The sequence below is a fragment of the Cyprinodon tularosa genome, unplaced genomic scaffold (genome assembly GCF_016077235.1).
Source record: "Cyprinodon tularosa strain WSP-4 unplaced genomic scaffold, ASM1607723v1 ctg38, whole genome shotgun sequence".
Lineage (NCBI taxonomy): Eukaryota > Metazoa > Chordata > Actinopteri > Cyprinodontiformes > Cyprinodontidae > Cyprinodon > Cyprinodon tularosa.
The window spans coordinates 2432952-2451021 of NW_024039096.1; the positions used below are offsets into that span (position 1 = coordinate 2432952).

At 38.0% G+C, this 18070-nt stretch overlaps 1 protein-coding gene across 12 annotated transcripts in view; it reads left to right on the forward strand.

The window, feature by feature from the left end:
- Window positions 1–16820, forward strand: part of tanc2b (tetratricopeptide repeat, ankyrin repeat and coiled-coil containing 2b) — a 251316-nt gene extending 234496 nt beyond the window's left edge. For 7 of the 12 annotated variants that reach the window (XM_038296912.1, XM_038296913.1, XM_038296911.1 and 4 more), the window contains 9 exons: window positions 297–430; window positions 654–777; window positions 1326–1501; window positions 1608–1740; window positions 3442–3471; window positions 7732–7823; window positions 7911–8057; window positions 10754–10854; window positions 14690–16751. In XM_038296912.1, coding sequence (XP_038152840.1) covers window positions 297–430; window positions 654–777; window positions 1326–1501; window positions 1608–1740; window positions 3442–3471; window positions 7732–7823; window positions 7911–8057; window positions 10754–10854; window positions 14690–16751 — 2999 coding nt within the window. Of the gene's footprint in view, window positions 1–296; window positions 431–653; window positions 778–1325; window positions 1502–1607; window positions 1741–3441; window positions 3472–7731; window positions 7824–7910; window positions 8058–10753; window positions 10855–14689 lie in introns of all 12 variants that reach the window. The other 5 variants (XM_038296907.1, XM_038296909.1, XM_038296919.1 and 2 more) reach the window with 3 other exon arrangements.
- The last annotated feature ends 1250 nt before the right edge of the window (window positions 16821–18070 follow it).

The window sequence follows — 18070 nt, forward strand, 5'->3', positions numbered from 1 at the left end:
CATATGACCAGAATAATTGACAATAAGGAGGACCACTTATTGAGATGATCCACCCAGAAATACAAGATCGTCCTCTATAGCTTTAAACCACATGACTTGAAAAGCAGAAATTCCCATCAGGAATATTAGCCTGATTAAAAGGGAATAAAACGGGCAAAAGAAGTGAGTTTGCATGAATTTCTCACTTTTTTATCTTTATATTCAGTTTCTTAATATCCTGGAATGAGTTTTCTTTAACTTTTGCTCTAATTAATTGATGGAGTTGAACTATAAACACTGCATGTGTTTGCCCTCAGCTCTGACGGCAGCCTCTGGTCGCGGGAAGCTGGAAGTTTGCCGCCTCTTATTGGAGCAGGGCGCCGCCGTGGCTCAGCCCAACAGACGAGGCATCGTTCCCCTCTTCAGCGCCGTCAGACACGGACACTGGCAGGTCAGGGACGCCATCCTCTCTCTCATTTCCATCTACTACCACTGATCAGATGTTCTTGGTTTTGGTTGTTTTTTTTTATCTAGATGTCTTCCAATAGAGAATCCACATTGTTCTGTTATTGATATTTCTATTGTTGAATAGAAAAAAGAAAAAGATTTTTATAGAATTGCCTAAACTATCCACGTATCATGGAATAACATATTCTAAACAAATGTTTGTGCAGATTGTAGACCTCCTTATGAATCACGGAGCCGACGTCAACATGGCCGACAAGCAGGGTCGCACGCCTTTAATGATGGCAGCCTCAGAGGGACATCTGGGAACGGTTGAGTTTTTACTCTCTCAAGGTAAAGTGTCAAAACACAAGAAAAACATTAGCTTCATGATGCTAACTTTAGTTTGCAGTAACTATAAGAAATAAAAATAATAATAATTTGTAAGATTTGCTCTATAGATTAAAATAAAGTGTGAATTTATGTAATTTTGGAGAAAGTTTTTCACATTTAGAGGTTGGTTTGAGGGATTTCACTAACTTTTAAAGATTGTTGAAAACATGTTAGTTAATATTATTGTGGTTAAGACAATTAATAATTGTTGATTAGTGAATAAAAGTATAAGAAATATTTGTTCCTTCTTTTTCTACATATTTAAAGTCATTTGGAATCTGTTACTGGAACCTAAGAGATTGCTGGATTGTAGGACAATCTTAATTTAAAACTAAATCAATGAAATGTATCTTCATCTGACATCAGAAACACTTGGTGGATTAGTTTCTCTATATTTTAGTACAAAAATGTCCAGAGTTGAGTTAACTGTAGCCAAATTAAAATGTTAAAGTTTCTCAGACAAAAATAACGAGGAGGGATTGTAAATTATGTGCCATTGCTTTTTCCAGGAGCTTCTCTGTCCCTGATGGATAAAGAGGGCCTGACGGCTCTGAGCTGGGCTTGTCTGAAAGGGCACCTGGCCGTCGTACGCTACCTGGTGGAGAGCGGCGCCGCCACTGACCACGCAGACAAAAACGGACGTACCCCACTTGACCTGGCGGCCTTCTACGGCGACTCTGACGTGGTACGGATGGAAGACGACTCAAGAAATACTTTTTTGATACGTTTATTATCTTCTGTATTTCGCAGTTCATCCTGACATTCCATTTTTTTTTTTTTTTCCCCTCCAGGTCCAGTTCTTGGTCGACCACGGGGCCATGATAGAGCACGTAGACTACAGCGGCATGCGTCCTCTGGACCGGGCGGTGGGCTGCAGGAACACATCGGTTGTGGTGGCCCTGCTCAAGAAAGGAGCCAAGATTGGTAAGAGAGGTTTGAAAGGAGTGTTTTGTTGAATTCAGCATATTTGATATCATGAAAAACATTCCAAGCAATAATGTAGGTTTCTTGGGAAAAAATGGGATTAAGCAACTTTTTGAGCACAATGGTGGCATAGTCATGCTGTGGGCATACCTTCTTTAATGAGGAACAAAAGGCTGGAAGATGTGGAGATAAATAAAGGTTAAACCGGGAAAACCTGTTTGATACTAGGCTGCAGGTCCGGAAGGAAAACAGAAGGATGTTTAGAAAAAGGCGTACACTGGAAAAAATCGAAATCTAGATAAGTCATCTTTTCTTTAAATGAGTCCATTTGTTCTTTGATTTAGGAGGTAAAAGAGACATTTTGCCAAAGGAACAAGACAATTTACACTTAGAATAAGAAAACAAACTTGCAAGGTCTTATTTCAAGTGCGTATTATCTAATTATCTCATTTTAAGAGTAAAAATACTCACTCCATTGGCAAACTATGACATTTACCTACTTAAATTCAGGAGAAATACACTTAAGTTAAGACATTTTTACTAATTTCTAGATCGTTTTTTCAGTGTAATGATGTATTACACTGGAAAAAATCCAAAACTAGATTAGTCAATTATTCTTAAATTAAGTGCATTTGTTCTTGAATTGAGGAGGTAAGTGAGACACGTTGCCAATGGAACAAAAAATAACATTTAAAATAAGAAAAAACAACTGCATTGTCTTATTTCAAGTGCATATTATCTAATTATCTTATTTTAAGAGTAAAAATACTCGTTCCATTGGCAGGTGATCTTATTTACCTACTCGAATTAAGGGTAAATACACTTAATTTAAGACATTTTTACTTATTTCAAGATCGTTTTTGCAGTGTAGAATGGCCTAGTCAAAGTCCAAACCTGAATTTAAGTGGGAATCTGTGGCAAGACTTGAAAATTGTCTGCTGACAGATTTTCTTTGACCATGTGGAGCTGTTAGACTAAGCTGTAGGTACAGAGAAATTAGGTTGTTCAGTTTCTCTAATAAGCAGGCTGCCTAAAGCGTTTGATTTTATTTAGTGGCATCAGAGGATAAAAGGTCATGACTCATTGAGCATTTCTACAGCCTTTTCCATCCATTTCTACAATAAAAAACTAGAGAAAACTGACAAAGATCTGGGGGTTTAAAAAAAAAAAAGCTCCTTTCTGTTTGCTGTTTTCTGTGGTAAGCAGGCGTCTCCGTTAGCAGAACCTGCCCCCCTTTACTGCTGCCTCTCTCCACCTATTTAGAGCTCTCTTTCTTTTTAACGATTCAGCTGTACCGCTCTTCATTTTGGCTTTCCTCTTTCTATCATTTCCTCTCAGCGCCTGTTTGTCTCCGTCGCTCTCTGCGCTCTCAGTCACATCCTCGTTCTCCATTCCTCTGCAGTAACGCAGAGACGGGTTGTGATTAGCGCCTGCGGTGTTTTCTTTTCTGTATCTGTTTTTATTTTTGCTGAGGCACTTACCTCCTTCGCTTCTCACTGCTGCTTGTGTTCCTTCTCTCACCTCTCTTCCACCACATCCACCACCACCTCTCCTTCTCTTTCACCCACCCGCTGTATCTCTTTCCTCTTGCTCTTTTTTTGCGCTCCCACGCCACTGTTTCTTCTCCGGCGATTCCGCCCCACCCACTCACCCTCTACCACCTCACTCTTACCTCCACTCCACCTCTTTCACCGGCGCCAGGATGTCAGACGCTGCCCAGTCGGCCCCGAGGTAAAGCCAAGGCTGTCGACCTCTCACCCTACCAGGCATTTTGACAGCTCTATCTCCTCTCTCTGTGTTGTCTGTGTGGTCCTAAGTGTCAGCAGGCGAGCTTAGCTACCCAAACCCTTCTCAAACTGACAAATAATAACATGCAAAGGTATTAGCAGTGACAGTGGCGCTCTCTGGATTGTCTAGAGGTAGATGCTAACGCCAAGGTGGTTCGATTAAAGCATGCCCGGCCTCCAGCCTGCAACATCACACCAAAAACGCATGCCTGAAATTACTGCTAATGTGGAAGTGATTTTTTTATTTTTATTTTCCAACGTGCATGTGTTTGTAGACTGCATTGGTACCCCTTACCCATCCATGGTTTCTTTGTTAGCCAGGCTGTTTCAGCAGCATTTCTCCTTCAACCTGCAGCTGAGTGGACAGTAAAAACCTCCAGAAAGACTTCACATCACCTTTGCTTGCTTTGTTCTGTTCACCAGATCAGCACCATGTTTGTATGGAAGAGGATTAGGGCCACTGAAGAACTACAAAAACTTAACTGATTTTTAAATATCGTTTCAAGTTAATATGGGGAAAAAAGTCAGAATTTTTACTTTAATTTCAGAATTCTGACTTTTTTTCTCAGAATCTTGGATCTTAATGTTGATGGGCACCATGAAGGAAGAGATGTGGGAGCACTCAGCTTCTCTGACAAAGATGTGAGTTGTTTGGGAGGAACAGGAACACATTGGTGGAAAATTACAGAATTAGGCGACTTTTTTGTGCCGGAGGGTCCCCGGTGATGCCATTTCATTAATGGAAGAGCAGAAGGTTATTAACACAAGAGAGCTAGTCTCTAAAACAAACATGGCTACAGCTTGATGCTAACATGTTTGTTAGCTGTCGGAATTCAGTCAGAATTCTGAGATTAAAGTCAGAAATGGGAGAGAAAAAGTCAAAATTCTTAGATTAAAGTCAGAAATGGGAGAGAAAAAGTCAAAATTCTTAAAGTCAGAATTGGGAGAGAAAAAGTCAGAATTCTTAAAGTCGGAATTGGGAGAGAAAAAGTCAGAATTCTTAAAGTCAGAATTGGGAGAGAAAAAGTCAGAATTCTGAGATTAAATTCAGAATTGGGAGAGAAAAAGTCAAAATTCTGAGATTAAATTCAGAATTGGGAGAGAAAAAGTCAGAATTCTGAGATTAAATTCAGAATTGGGAGAGAAAAAGTCAAAATTCTTAGATTAAAGTCAGAAATGGGAGAGAAAAAGTCAAAATTCTTAGATTAAAGTCAGAATTGGGAGAGAAAAAGTCAGAATTCTTAAAGTCAGAATTGGGAGAGAAAAAGTCAGAATTCTTAAAGTCAGAATTGGGAGAGAAAAAGTCAGAATTCTTAGATTAAAGTCAGAAATGGGAGAGAAAAAGTCAGAATTCTTAGATTAAAGTCAGAAATGGGAGAGAAAAAGTCAAAATTCTTAGATTAAAGTCAGAATTGGGAGATAAAAAGTCAGAATTCTTAAAGTCAGAATTGGGAGATAAAAAGTCAGAATTCTGAGATTAAATTCAGAATTGGGAGAGAAAAAGTCAAAATTCTTAAAGTCAGAATTGGTAGATAAAAATTCAGAATTCTTAGATTAAAGTCAGAAATTGGAGAGAAAAAAGTCAAAATTCTGAGAGAAAAGTCAGAAGAAAAAAGTCAGAATTCTGAGATTAAAGTCAGAAATGGGAGAGAAAAAGTCAAAATTCTTAGATTAAAGTCAGAAATGGGAGAGAAAAAGTCAAAATTCTTAAAGTCAGAATTGGGAGAGAAAAAGTCAGAATTCTTAAAGTCAGAATTGGGAGAGAAAAAGTCAGAATTCTGAGATTAAATTCAGAATTGGGAGAGAAAAAGTCAAAATTCTGAGATTAAATTCAGAATTGGGAGAGAAAAAGTCAGAATTCTGAGATTAAATTCAGAATTGGGAGAGAAAAAGTCAAAATTCTTAGATTAAAGTCAGAAATGGGAGAGAAAAAGTCAAAATTCTTAGATTAAAGTCAGAATTGGGAGAGAAAAAGTCAGAATTCTTAAAGTCAGAATTGGGATAGAAAAAGTCAGAATTCTTAAAGTCAGAATTGGGAGAGAAAAAGTCAGAATTCTTAAAGTCAGAATTGGGAGAGAAAAAGTCAGAATTCTTAGATTAAAGTCAGAAATGGGAGAGAAAAAGTCAGAATTCTTAGATTAAAGTCAGAAATGGGAGAGAAAAAGTCAAAATTCTTAGATTAAAGTCAGAATTGGGAGATAAAAAGTCAGAATTCTTAAAGTCAGAATTGGGAGATAAAAAGTCAGAATTCTGAGATTAAATTCAGAATTGGGAGAGAAAAAGTCAAAATTCTTAAAGTCAGAATTGGTAGATAAAAATTCAGAATTCTTAGATTAAAGTCAGAAATTGGAGAGAAAAAAGTCAAAATTCTGAGAGAAAAGTCAGAAGAAAAAAGTCAGAATTCTGAGATTAAAGTCAGAAATGGGAGAGAAAAAGTCAAAATTCTTAGATTAAAGTCAGAAATGGGAGAGAAAAAGTCAAAATTCTTAAAGTCAGAATTGGGAGAGAAAAAGTCAGAATTCTTAAAGTCAGAATTGGGAGAGAAAAAGTCAGAATTCTGAGATTAAATTCAGAATTGGGAGAGAAAAAGTCAAAATTCTGAGATTAAATTCAGAATTGGGAGAGAAAAAGTCAGAATTCTGAGATTAAATTCAGAATTGGGAGAGAAAAAGTCAAAATTCTTAGATTAAAGTCAGAAATGGGAGAGAAAAAGTCAAAATTCTTAGATTAAAGTCAGAATTGGGAGAGAAAAAGTCAGAATTCTTAAAGTCAGAATTGGGATAGAAAAAGTCAGAATTCTTAAAGTCAGAATTGGGAGAGAAAAAGTCAGAATTCTTAAAGTCAGAATTGGGAGAGAAAAAGTCAGAATTCTTAGATTAAAGTCAGAAATGGGAGAGAAAAAGTCAGAATTCTTAGATTAAAGTCAGAAATGGGAGAGAAAAAGTCAAAATTCTTAGATTAAAGTCAGAATTGGGAGATAAAAAGTCAGAATTCTTAAAGTCAGAATTGGGAGATAAAAAGTCAGAATTCTGAGATTAAATTCAGAATTGGGAGAGAAAAAGTCAAAATTCTTAAAGTCAGAATTGGTAGATAAAAATTCAGAATTCTTAGATTAAAGTCAGAAATTGGAGAGAAAAAAGTCAAAATTCTGAGAGAAAAGTCAGAAGAAAAAAGTCAGAATTCTGACTTTAATCTCAGAATTCTAACTTTTTTCTCATATTATACTGAAATAAAATTTAAAAATCAGTTAACTTTTTTTTATTTTTTCAGTTGCCCTAATCCTCTTCCGTATGTTTATTTGTGCAAGTTTGTATGTAGTTTTAATCTCCTGGTGTCCGTACCTGTCAAGAACTGCTTTTGCACAAACACGATGCACTAGTTTGGATTTTAGCTACAAACCAGTCTGATGGGTTGATTGTTTGCACTGCAAAAAATTAAAATCTAAATAAGTCATTTTTTCTTAAATTAAGTGCACCTCTTCTTGAATTGAGGAGGTAAGTGAGACTATTTGCCAATGGAACAAGACAATTTACATTTAAAATAGGAAAAAGAAATTACTTATCAAGTGTATATTTTCTAATTATCTTATTTTAGAACTAAAAATACTAATTCCAATGGCAAACTATCCTATTTACCTACTCAAATTAAGGGTAAATACACATAATTCAAGACATTTTTACTTATTTCTAGATCATTTTTTCCAGTTTGGGGGGTTTTATCTTTTGAATATGAGAACCAGCATTCTCTTATGCTGGAAAAAAAGTCCCCCTTACAAAACTGTTATGACTGGAATACAAAAGAATGATTTGATTTATTCTGTTAAGTTTCCCTGATCCCGGTTCTATTTGCAGATGTTTAATGCATCACATAAAAAAGACGATTGCAGTTGTTTGATTGGGCTTTTTTGAGGTGATATCCTTTGTTAATGGTCCAACATTTGCAAATAGTTCCAGCTGTGTCCTGAGGTCTCAAAGCGACGTCACATGGAGGTTTTAGAGCAGTTTTTTTTTATCGTTCCTCTCCATTTAATTGCCTGTTTTCTCTCTTCCGTTCCCCATTTTTTAATGTTGTCCTGATTCCTGTGATGTTACTGTGTTCTGTGATGCGTCTCCCAGTTAAACTCGCCTGTCTCATGAAGGTTATTTTACTTTGTGTCCTCCTCACTGTGTTTTTATTTAAATCCGCTCCCTCTTTTCTCCTGCAGGTCCAGCTACGTGGGCCATGGCCACCTCCAAACCAGACATCATGATCATCTTACTCAGCAAGCTCATCGAGGAGGGGGACAGTTTCTACAAGGTGAGAAGACAGCAAGTTCACCATGCAGTCATTCATGTTTTTTCTGATCCATCTCCAAATGTTAGAATATTTTTTTTCCTCTAACAGAAAGGGAAGGTGAAGGAGGCAACTCAACGTTACCAGTACGCTCTCAAAAAGTTTCCGCGCGAAGGCTTTAGCGAGGACCTCAAGTCATTCAGGGAACTGAAAGTGTCGCTGTTCCTCAACCTGTCCCGATGTCGGAGGAAAATGAATGTAAGTGAGGGAATTATTAATGCTCATCTCCCTGTAAGTTCTTGTTTTAATGTTGTAAGTTCTTGTTTTAATGTTGTAAGTTCTTGTTTTAATGTTGTAAGTTCTTGTTTTAATGCTGTAAGTTCTTGTTTTAATGTTGTAAGTTCTTGTTTTAATGCTGTAAGTTCTTGTTTTAATGTTGTAAGTTCTTGTTCTAATTTTGTAAGTTCTTGTTTTAATGTTGTAAGTTCTTGTTTTAATGTTGTAAGTTCTTGTTTTAATGTTGTAAGTTCTTGTTTTAATGTTGTAAGTTCTTGTTTTAATGTTGTAAGTTCTTGTTTTAATGTTGTAAGTTCTTGTTTTAATGTTGTAAGTTCTTGTTTTAATGCTGTAAGTTCTTGTTTTAATGTTGTAAGTTCTTGTTTTAATGCTGTAAGTTCTTGTTTTAATGTTGTAAGTTCTTGTTTTAATGTTGTAAGTTCTTGTTTTAATGTTGTAAGTTCTTGTTTTAATGCTGTAAGTTCTTGTTTTAATGCTGTAAGTTCTTGTTTTAATGTTGTAAGTTCTTGTTTTAATGCTGTAAGTTCTTGTTTTAATGTTGTAAGTTCTTGTTTTAATGCTGTAAGTTCTTGTTTTAATGCTGTAAGTTCTTGTTTTAATGTTGTAAGTTCTTGTTTTAATGTTGTAAGTTCTTGTTTTAATGCTGTAAGTTCTTGTTTTAATGCTGTAAGTTCTTGTTTTAATGCTGTAAGTTCTTGTTTTAATGTTGTAAGTTCTTGTTTTAATGTTGTAAGTTCTTGTTTTAATGCTGTAAGTTCTTGTTTTAATGTTGTAAGTTCTTGTTTTAATGTTGTAAGTTCTTGTTTTAATGTTGTAAGTTCTTGTTTTAATGCTGTAAGTTCTTGTTTTAATGTTGTAAGTTCTTGTTTTAATGCTGTAAGTTCTTGTTTTAATGCTGTAAGTTCTTGTTTTAATGTTGTAAGTTCTTGTTTTAATGCTGTAAGTTCTTGTTTTAATGTTGTAAGTTCTTGTTTTAATGCTGTAAGTTCTTGTTTTAATGCTGTAAGTTCTTGTTTTAATGTTGTAAGTTCTTGTTTTAATGTTGTAAGTTCTTGTTTTAATGCTGTAAGTTCTTGTTTTAATGCTGTAAGTTCTTGTTTTAATGTTGTAAGTTCTTGTTTTAATGTTGTAAGTTCTTGTTTTAATGCTGTAAGTTCTTGTTTTAATGCTGTAAGTTCTTGTTTTAATGCTGTAAGTTCTTGTTTTAATGTTGTAAGTTCTTGTTTTAATGCTGTAAGTTCTTGTTTTAATGTTGTAAGTTCTTGTTTTAATGCTGTAAGTTCTTGTTTTAATGTTGTAAGTTCTTGTTTTAATGCTGTAAGTTCTTGTTTTAATGCTGTAAGTTCTTGTTTTAATGTTGTAAGTTCTTGTTTTAATGTTGTAAGTTCTTGTTTTAATGTTGTAAGTTCTTGTTTTAATGTTGTAAGTTCTTGTTTTAATGTTGTAAGTTCTTGTTTTAATGTTGTAAGTTCTTGTTTTAATGTTGTAAGTTCTTGTTTTAATGCTGTAAGTTCTTGTTTTAATGCTGTAAGTTCTTGTTTTAATGTTGTAAGTTCTTGTTTTAATGCTGTAAGTTCTTGTTTTAATGTTGTAAGTTCTTGTTTTAATACTGTAAGTTCTTGTTTTAATGCTGTAAGTTCTTGTTTTAATGTTGTAAGTTCTTGTTTTAATGTTGTAAGTTCTTGTTTTAATGCTGTAAGTTCTTGTTTTAATGTTGTAAGTTCTTGTTTTAATGCTGTAAGTTCTTGTTTTAATGCTGTAAGTTCTTGTTTTAATGCTGTAAGTTCTTGTTTTAATGCTGTAAGTTCTTGTTTTAATGCTGTAAGTTCTTGTTTTAATGCTGTAAGTTCTTGTTTTAATGCTGTAAGTTCTTGTTTTAATGTTGTAAGTTCTTGTTTTAATGCTGTAAGTTCTTGTTTTAATGTTGTAAGTTCTTGTTTTAATGTTGTAAGTTCTTGTTTTAATGTTGTAAGTTCTTGTTTTAATGCTGTAAGTTCTTGTTTTAATGCTGTAAGTTCTTGTTTTAATGCTGTAAGTTCTTGTTTTAATGCTGTAAGTTCTTGTTTTAATGCTGTAAGTTCTTGTTTTAATGCTGTAAGTTCTTGTTTTAATGCTGTAAGTTCTTGTTTTAATGCTGTAAGTTCTTGTTTTAATGCTGTAAGTTCTTGTTTTAATGCTGTAAGTTCTTGTTTTAATGCTGTAAGTTCTTGTTTTAATGCTGTAAGTTCTTGTTTTAATGTTGTAAGTTCTTGTTTTAATGCTGTAAGTTCTTGTTTTAATGCTGTAAGTTCTTGTTTTAATGCTGTAAGTTCTTGTTTTAATGCTGTAAGTTCTTGTTTTAATGCTGTAAGTTCTTGTTTTAATGCTGTAAGTTCTTGTTTTAATGCTGTAAGTTCTTGTTTTAATGCTGTAAGTTCTTGTTTTAATGCTGTAAGTTCTTGTTTTAATGTTGTAAGTTCTTGTTTTAATGTTGTAAGTTCTTGTTTTAATGCTGTAAGTTCTTGTTTTAATGCTGTAAGTTCTTGTTTTAATGCTGTAAGTTCTTGTTTTAATGTTGTAAGTTCTTGTTTTAATGCTGTAAGTTCTTGTTTTAATGCTGTAAGTTCTTGTTTTAATGTGGTTAAACACATTTTTTTAATGCCTTTCAATCTTTGTAGGACTTTGGGATGGCTGAGGAATTTGCTACCAAGGCACTTGAACTGAAACCAAAATCGTACGAGGCTTACTACGCCCGAGCGCGCGCCAAACGCAGCAGCAGGTAACAACTTTTTATCCCTCTGAAGATCAAGAGTTAATCTGCTATAACTCTTCACTCTTTCCCTTCACCCATGGCAGTTCGACCCTTCTTCATTTCTTACCCTTTTTGTTCCTTCCTGATTTCATTTGTACCTAGAAATAAACCATTTTTTACATGCACTCAAGTTTCTTTGCTTTAGTTGCATTTCCACCTAATGTTATTCCCCCTTAAGAGCAAATACTAACCAACCAGCAGCTGTTTGCTTTCAACAAATCAAACAACAATTTAAATGGTTCAACGAGACAAATAGGACAAGTGGTTTCTTCCTTTTAAACACAGCAAGCTACTTTTAATGACTCCTGTGAATAATTAAGCCTGGAAGAGTCTTAGCTGCCTTCTAATAGGTCCAAGCTGCCACTTCATTAATATTTAGAAATGGTTTCTCTCCTGAGGTTTTAATGCAGCTCCATTCAGGTTTCTGCGCTACGGTTCCAACAGGTTTCAACTCCTTTAAAGTTTGTGAATTAAAAAGATAAATAAAAAAAAAAAGAGTAAGTTCCTCAGAAAATTACTGAAAGCCGCCATGACAGGACACTAATCCTTGAAAGCCCTTGAATTTCTTCTTTGGGGGGGTGCAGTCACACATTTTAATGACTGCTGACTTCGGTTTTGTTTGGCTCTTCATGTTTGTGTCCCCCAGACAGTGATGCATGTGCATTGCAGCACTAAATGCATGTGTGCAACCTTCCCTGGTGAACTACTTATGAAGTTGTGTCATCCACTAGTCGCTTAATGCCATGCCTACAAAAAGAATGCAATGTTTGCTAAGTAGTTGTCAAAGGCATTTTTATAGTCGTCTTTGTTTGCTGTTGACTGCAACTTTTCCTGCAACAATTTGCTCAGATTTCTCCCTTAAAGGAAAAGTACACCCAAAACATGATTAGCCTTCATTTTCTACTCACCCCCATGCTGAACAACACTCTGGAGTACTTTTTTGATATCTCAAATGCATCTGGAGATCTGGGAGGCTTCTTGCTGTCTGCTGACATTCAAATAATGGAGGTCTATGGTGCCCGAGACAGAAAGGTCCATAAAAGTCCACAAAAAACGTGTCAATATTCCTCCATACTGCTCGTCCAATGTATTCCAAGTTTCCTGAGTGGGTAGCATCCAGAATTTACTCGAAACGAAGTCATTTAGAATGTTTTTAGAGCATAAACAGTAGTGTATAGGATTTCCTGAAAGCGCGCACATGCGCGTTCACGAGCCTACGGAAGCCGGCAGACTATCCAGATTTGAGATATCAAAAAAGTACTCCAGAGTGTTGTTCAGCATGGGGGTGAGTAGAAAATGAAGGCTAATCATGTTTTGGGTGTACTATTCCTTTAAGTCTTACCAAAGCACTTCAGGCTTTTAAATCTTAATTTTTATCACACCCAGTTTCACTTGGACCTCCTCACATAAGCAGGGTGCTATTGACAGTGTGCTAATCTATTTAGATAATCATCTTCCAGTTTGTAATTTTCCATAATAAAGATAGGTAGACCTGACTGATTTTCTTTTGTTGAATATTAATTTATATACCACTAGATGGCGTCAGTGAGTATTTGAAGGTTATATGAGACTTCAAGAAATGTATATCTTTTGTTTTTTTCTCATTATATACATATATATGTATATAATGTATACAGTATACAGTCCGCTTTCTTTTTTTTTTATCCCCATCCAACAATTTCCAAGTGACGCTTGTTTTCTAAATTAAATTTCTATTTTATTAAAGTTGTTTTTAGATTACATATTCAGCTATGTCAGTAGGTTAATACTCCTTACTGCAGTGCTTAAATTTGGGAAACGTGGTCCCAAACCCGACCTTGAAATGTCCTTTAATTTGATGTTAAGCAGGGTTTGGAAGCGTTGCTGCAAACCAACCCACATGCTGCAGGTTTCCTGTGCCGAATGAAACAAAAAAGGACCAACTATACCTACGTAATGCCTACATTAGCTTACAATTTCCAAAGCTGCTGGTGAAAAACGCTCAATTTCATACTCTTGCATTGTTTTTTTAACCGAAAATCTAAAAACTGCTTTATATTCGCTAACCTGACTCCGTCAGATGGATTTGCTCCGCATATCCATCTGGAAACCTTCCGTAGAAGTAATTTTGGGAAGGGGCGAAAATACTGGTTAGCTGATTGGCCTATGTTGGTGATAGACGGGCCAAATAAACCAATCAGATCAACGAAGCATATGACGTACTAACAGAGCGACGACGAAGAGGAGCCAATTGATAGATCAAACTCTTGCCGAAACATCTTTTCCTCTGAGAAAAGCCTCCAGAGCAGTGTTTTGCTCTTCTTTCAGTGAAGAAATACTCTGTAATTCCGATAAAACTTGCTCGATAGCCACGCTAACGCTAGCTTCATCGGCTGAAGCCGCCATGTTCTTTAGACTGAACTGTCGCGCTTCTCGTTGCGTCACACCTCAACCCGCCTCAAAGCCAACGCTGATTGGACGTTCGTTTGGTGAACGGCTCCAAATTTTCTTCAACGGAGAGTCTCCAGACTGATTAGCGAGTGAAACCTTGAAAGTTCGCGAGATCAGGATGGTCTCACGAGGCTATATATTCACCTCCAGCCACTACGAATTATATCAGGATTCCCCAACAGCCGATTTAAGGGAGCCATCAATAGACCGTTCACGCAGCATCGTCACTATTATGCCCTTTAGTGCAGGAGCGTTTGACATCTTTCTGAAGCTCAAGATGTGTTCGGTTAACTATAGAGACTCACTGTGGAAACTTAAATTTAGTATTTAACCACACCAGGTTTCACGGTTGAGATCCTCAGCAATCACATTACAGATATTGATAGGTTCCTCATTCTGCCACTAGATGGCATAACCACTTTAACTGAAACCACCCGACTGTGGAAGCAAATCGTTACCATATTTCAAATGAAAAAGCCTTTCCAGAAATGCTTTTTCATTTTATGAATGTGGCAGCATTGTTTGACTCATAAATGAAATTAGTAATCAATTATTCTGTTTGCATTTTCATTTTCTTCTTTAACACAACTCAACCTTTTACTCCGCTGTGTTTTCTCTTTGATTATGGCATAAAATGTGCAGTCAAATGCAAATAGGATGATTGATTACTAATTTCATTTATGAGTCAAGTAATGCAGCCACATTCTTAAAATGAAAAAGCATTTCTGAAAATGCTTTTTCATTTTCAAATTTTACATTTCAAATTGAATTTTGGTATGTATTTTCTGGGGTACATTTTGAAAAATACATCCCAAATGTCTTTTTCTTTTTCATTTTAATTAAGTAAAAGTATGAGCGGTGTTAAAGAAGAAAATGAAAATGCAAACAGGATTATTGATTACTAATTTCATTTATGAGTCAAACAATGCAGCCACATTCTTAAAATGAAAAAGCATTTTTGAAAATGCTTTGAAATATGGTAACGATTTGTTTCCATACCCAACCAAGCTTCCACCCACATATCTTTTTAAGATTCTCTACTCATTTTAAATATGCAATGAAAAATCTCCGCCATATGTGGGGTTTTATCCCAAGCACATCCAATGCAACTAATGGAGCCGCTGGTTGGTTGCATCTGGTGGATGTGGGACCACACCTGTCAACGAAAAACTTTCCTAGATTAATCTAATCTCAGATATAACTTTTTTTTTTTTTTTATCAAAACAGTTTTTTGCACTTTGTTCCTATTAATCCTGATGATCTTTGATCCTGATTCTTGTTTAAGCAACGTCCCTTTTTTTCTTCTGTGTATTGGTACTCACTATGTCTGCCGCTGACCTTTTCTCTAAAACATTTTTTTTTCTGTTTCCAGACAATTTCCTGAAGCCTTAGAGGACCTGAATGAAGCCATAAAGTTATGTCCCAATAACAGGGAAATTCAGCGGTTACTGCAGAGGGTGGAGGAGGAATGCCATCAGCTCAGCCAGGAAGAACACCACCAGCAGGACCTTGAGCTGGAGCCTCCGCCCTCCCCTCCACCTACACCTCCCCCTGAGGAGGAGGAGTCCTTGTCCCTATCCATTCCCCTTCCCCCTCCACCTGAGCCCCGGCTGGAGGACATGGAGCCCGTCCAGGACCTGTTCGAGGACGAGGACTACCTGGAGCAGGAGCTGGAGGCCATGTCTTTGGCACTGCCTCCTCCAGACTCTCTCACAAACCAGTCAAGTCTTCCCATCATACAGAGCCCGCCACTTTCACCCACACACCAAGATCAGATGTATTTAGCTGGTGGATCACCCATGGGCCAGCCTTATGAATACCTCCCAACCTCCTCTTCCATGTCCTCCCCAACTCGAGGCTCATACCAGCCCCCATCGCCCTCCCTCTCTCCAACACATCAAAACTCCCACTACCGACATAGCCCCCCACACCCTTCCCCAGTGCACCAACAGTCCTACCGCTATAGCCCACCTCCAATGGGCAGCGGAGGCCAGGGCATGGATCACCAGAGCCCTCCGCCTTCCCCGTTACGTCGGGCCGCTCAGTACAGAGCTAGTCCACCTTTAGAGAGCGTTTGCTTGTACAGGTCCCAGTCTGGGTCTCCTGTGCGTTACCAGACAGAGCAGCTACCCGGCCGACCCAAATCCCCCCTTTCCAAGATGAGCAGCCAGCGCTCATTCCAGCTGACCTCACAAGCGTCTCTATCCTCTCAGCATCACCAAGCCCAAGGCCTCCGCCTCCAACCCTCTATCGCCCAAATCGTCCGCACAAACCAGCCCAACGTCTTGGGCAACAGCTTTAGTGGTCCGATGGGCCACTCCATCGGTGGTCGCTATCAGGGGGGCTCAGTGGACGTGGAGAGCCGCCTGGTGTACCAGCCGTCCCTAGACGGACGGTCCATGCCCCAGGTTCAGGCTAGCCACAGCTCTGGGGCCCTCTGTCAGCACGGTGGCCGAGGAGGGGTCATGGAGTCAAACCTGTTGAAAGAGGAGCTACCCCAGCGCCCCTCCTCTGCCTACCGCGCCAGCAGCGGGGGCCCGGGTGGCATCCGCTACAGCCAGACACCTCAGATAAGCCGCAGCCAGTCTGCTGCCTACTACCCAGTCTCTGAACACGTACTGGAGCGTGCCAACGCTATGCCTCCCTGTCAACTGGGCTCTCCTGAGAACCCCCACATGGTGAGACGCCCCGTGAGTGCCAATACTACCGAGATGAAACAGCACGTGCCCACCCCCAGGCCTCTCATCCATTCTCAGAGTGTAGGCCTGCGATTCTCTCCCTCTAGCAACAACATCTCAGCCGGATCCACTTCCAACCTAGCCCAGGCCTTCAGGCCCTCCGCATCCATCCAGCAGATGGAGATACCCTTACAAGCGACGTACGAGCGAGCCTGTGACGACATATCCCCGATCTCCCCTTCCCAGAGCGGCGGTCTGTATCAAGGCGAAACCACTCGGTCCAGGAATACGCCTTTCATGGGGATCATTGACAAGACCGCTCGGACTCAACAGTACCTGCATCAGCCTGGACGGTCCAGGCCCATGACCTCCATGGATGCTGCTATTAGTCCCACCTCCCCCGGGCAGCTAGTCCAGCAGGGCTCCACCTACAGTCCCCCGGCATCTCTTGGCAACATCGCCTACTACAACAAGACCAACAACGCCCAAAACGGGCACCTTCTGGAGGAGGACTACTACTCCCAGCCTCAGCCCTCCTCACTGGGAAAGTTGACCAACGGCTCTCGTGGCAGCGGCGATATCCTGGAACGGGTCAGCCAGGTGCCCACCTACCCCGACGTGAAGGTGGCGAGGACTCTGCCAGTGGCACAGGCCTACCAGGACAACATGTACCGCCAGCTGTCACGTGACTCCCGGACCCAAGGCCCCAGCTCCCCCATCAAACCAAAGAGACCATTTGTGGAGTCGAACGTGTGAGTGGACAGTTTGGACTTGGTGCGTCAGCAGAAGAGAGGTTGGAAAAATATTCATCTAAAAAACAAAAAACAAATGTGACATGTGATCTGTGTATGTGTCATGGAAAAACAGAAGAACTCATAAGAGACAACTCCAGTCAAAGGGAGGAAACCGCATTTAGGCTTTTAGACGCAATCCTATCTGAAAAAAAGCTGACTGATACTAAAGTGATCATTTCATCTTCATAAACTGCACACAGGCTGATCGACAGAAAGCGTCTCGGTTCTCATCTCTTTCTTTGACCGATGCATTTCCAAGGCTTGGTGGCACAAAGCGACCACAAGTGACCGGCCCAGATGGGACTGGAAGAGTGAGCGTGCTCCTCATCAGACTCTCTGCTCATCTTCAGTTCTTTCAAAGTGTGCTCTTAACCAAGGTTGCTGTGTAGGCTATATTCTATGTACTACAATATTATCTGTTCAATACTGTACATTGCCGAAAAAGCGAAAAGGCTCTACGACTCAGTGCTTAGAGAAAAATGACAATATTTATAATTAAGTTATATATTGTACATAGAAAATAAATCAAAGAATAGTTTGCATTTTAAGATGTTATTCTGTTAGCCCTGCTACTGTGTCACACTGCTAGTCACGTGGACGTGGAAAAACGAACCAATGTGGAGAAATAAGGTACAGACAAGCTTTGATACGTCAATATTTTTAAAAGAAAACATGCAGCTTTATTAAACTACAGACATTTTGTTTTAAAAATATGAATTTAATCTCTTTGGAAGGTCCTAAAATGATCAGTTAGAGACAGTTCCAGTTTTAAGTATTTATTTTTATTCAGACATAAATAAAAATAAATAAAAAGGATGATCAGTATTCACCCAAACATTGATCATTTTTTAATAAATTCATTAACGGTTACTAAAATGATCAAAGAACATATTTAAAATCTCTGCATAATTAGTAAATAAATAAAAAAAGAAATTAAAGACAGTCTTTTTAATGTCAGGGTAAATTTTGTCACATGGATTTTTTTTAAACATTTGAACGTTCTTACTGGCATCTTGCATAAATCAACAAAACAAAATCTTTTGGAGGGAAATTATGAAAACTAAGAAAAGTTTAATAACCTGGTTACACATGTCACTGGGAAAAATTGAAATCTAAATAAGTCATTTTTTTTAAAATAAGTGCATTTGTTCTTGGATTAAGGAGGTAAAAGAGACATTTTTCCAATGGAACAGGACAATTTACACTTAAAATAAGAAAACACAATTCCATTGTCTTATTTCAAGTGCATATTATCTAATTATCTTATTTTAAGACTAAAAA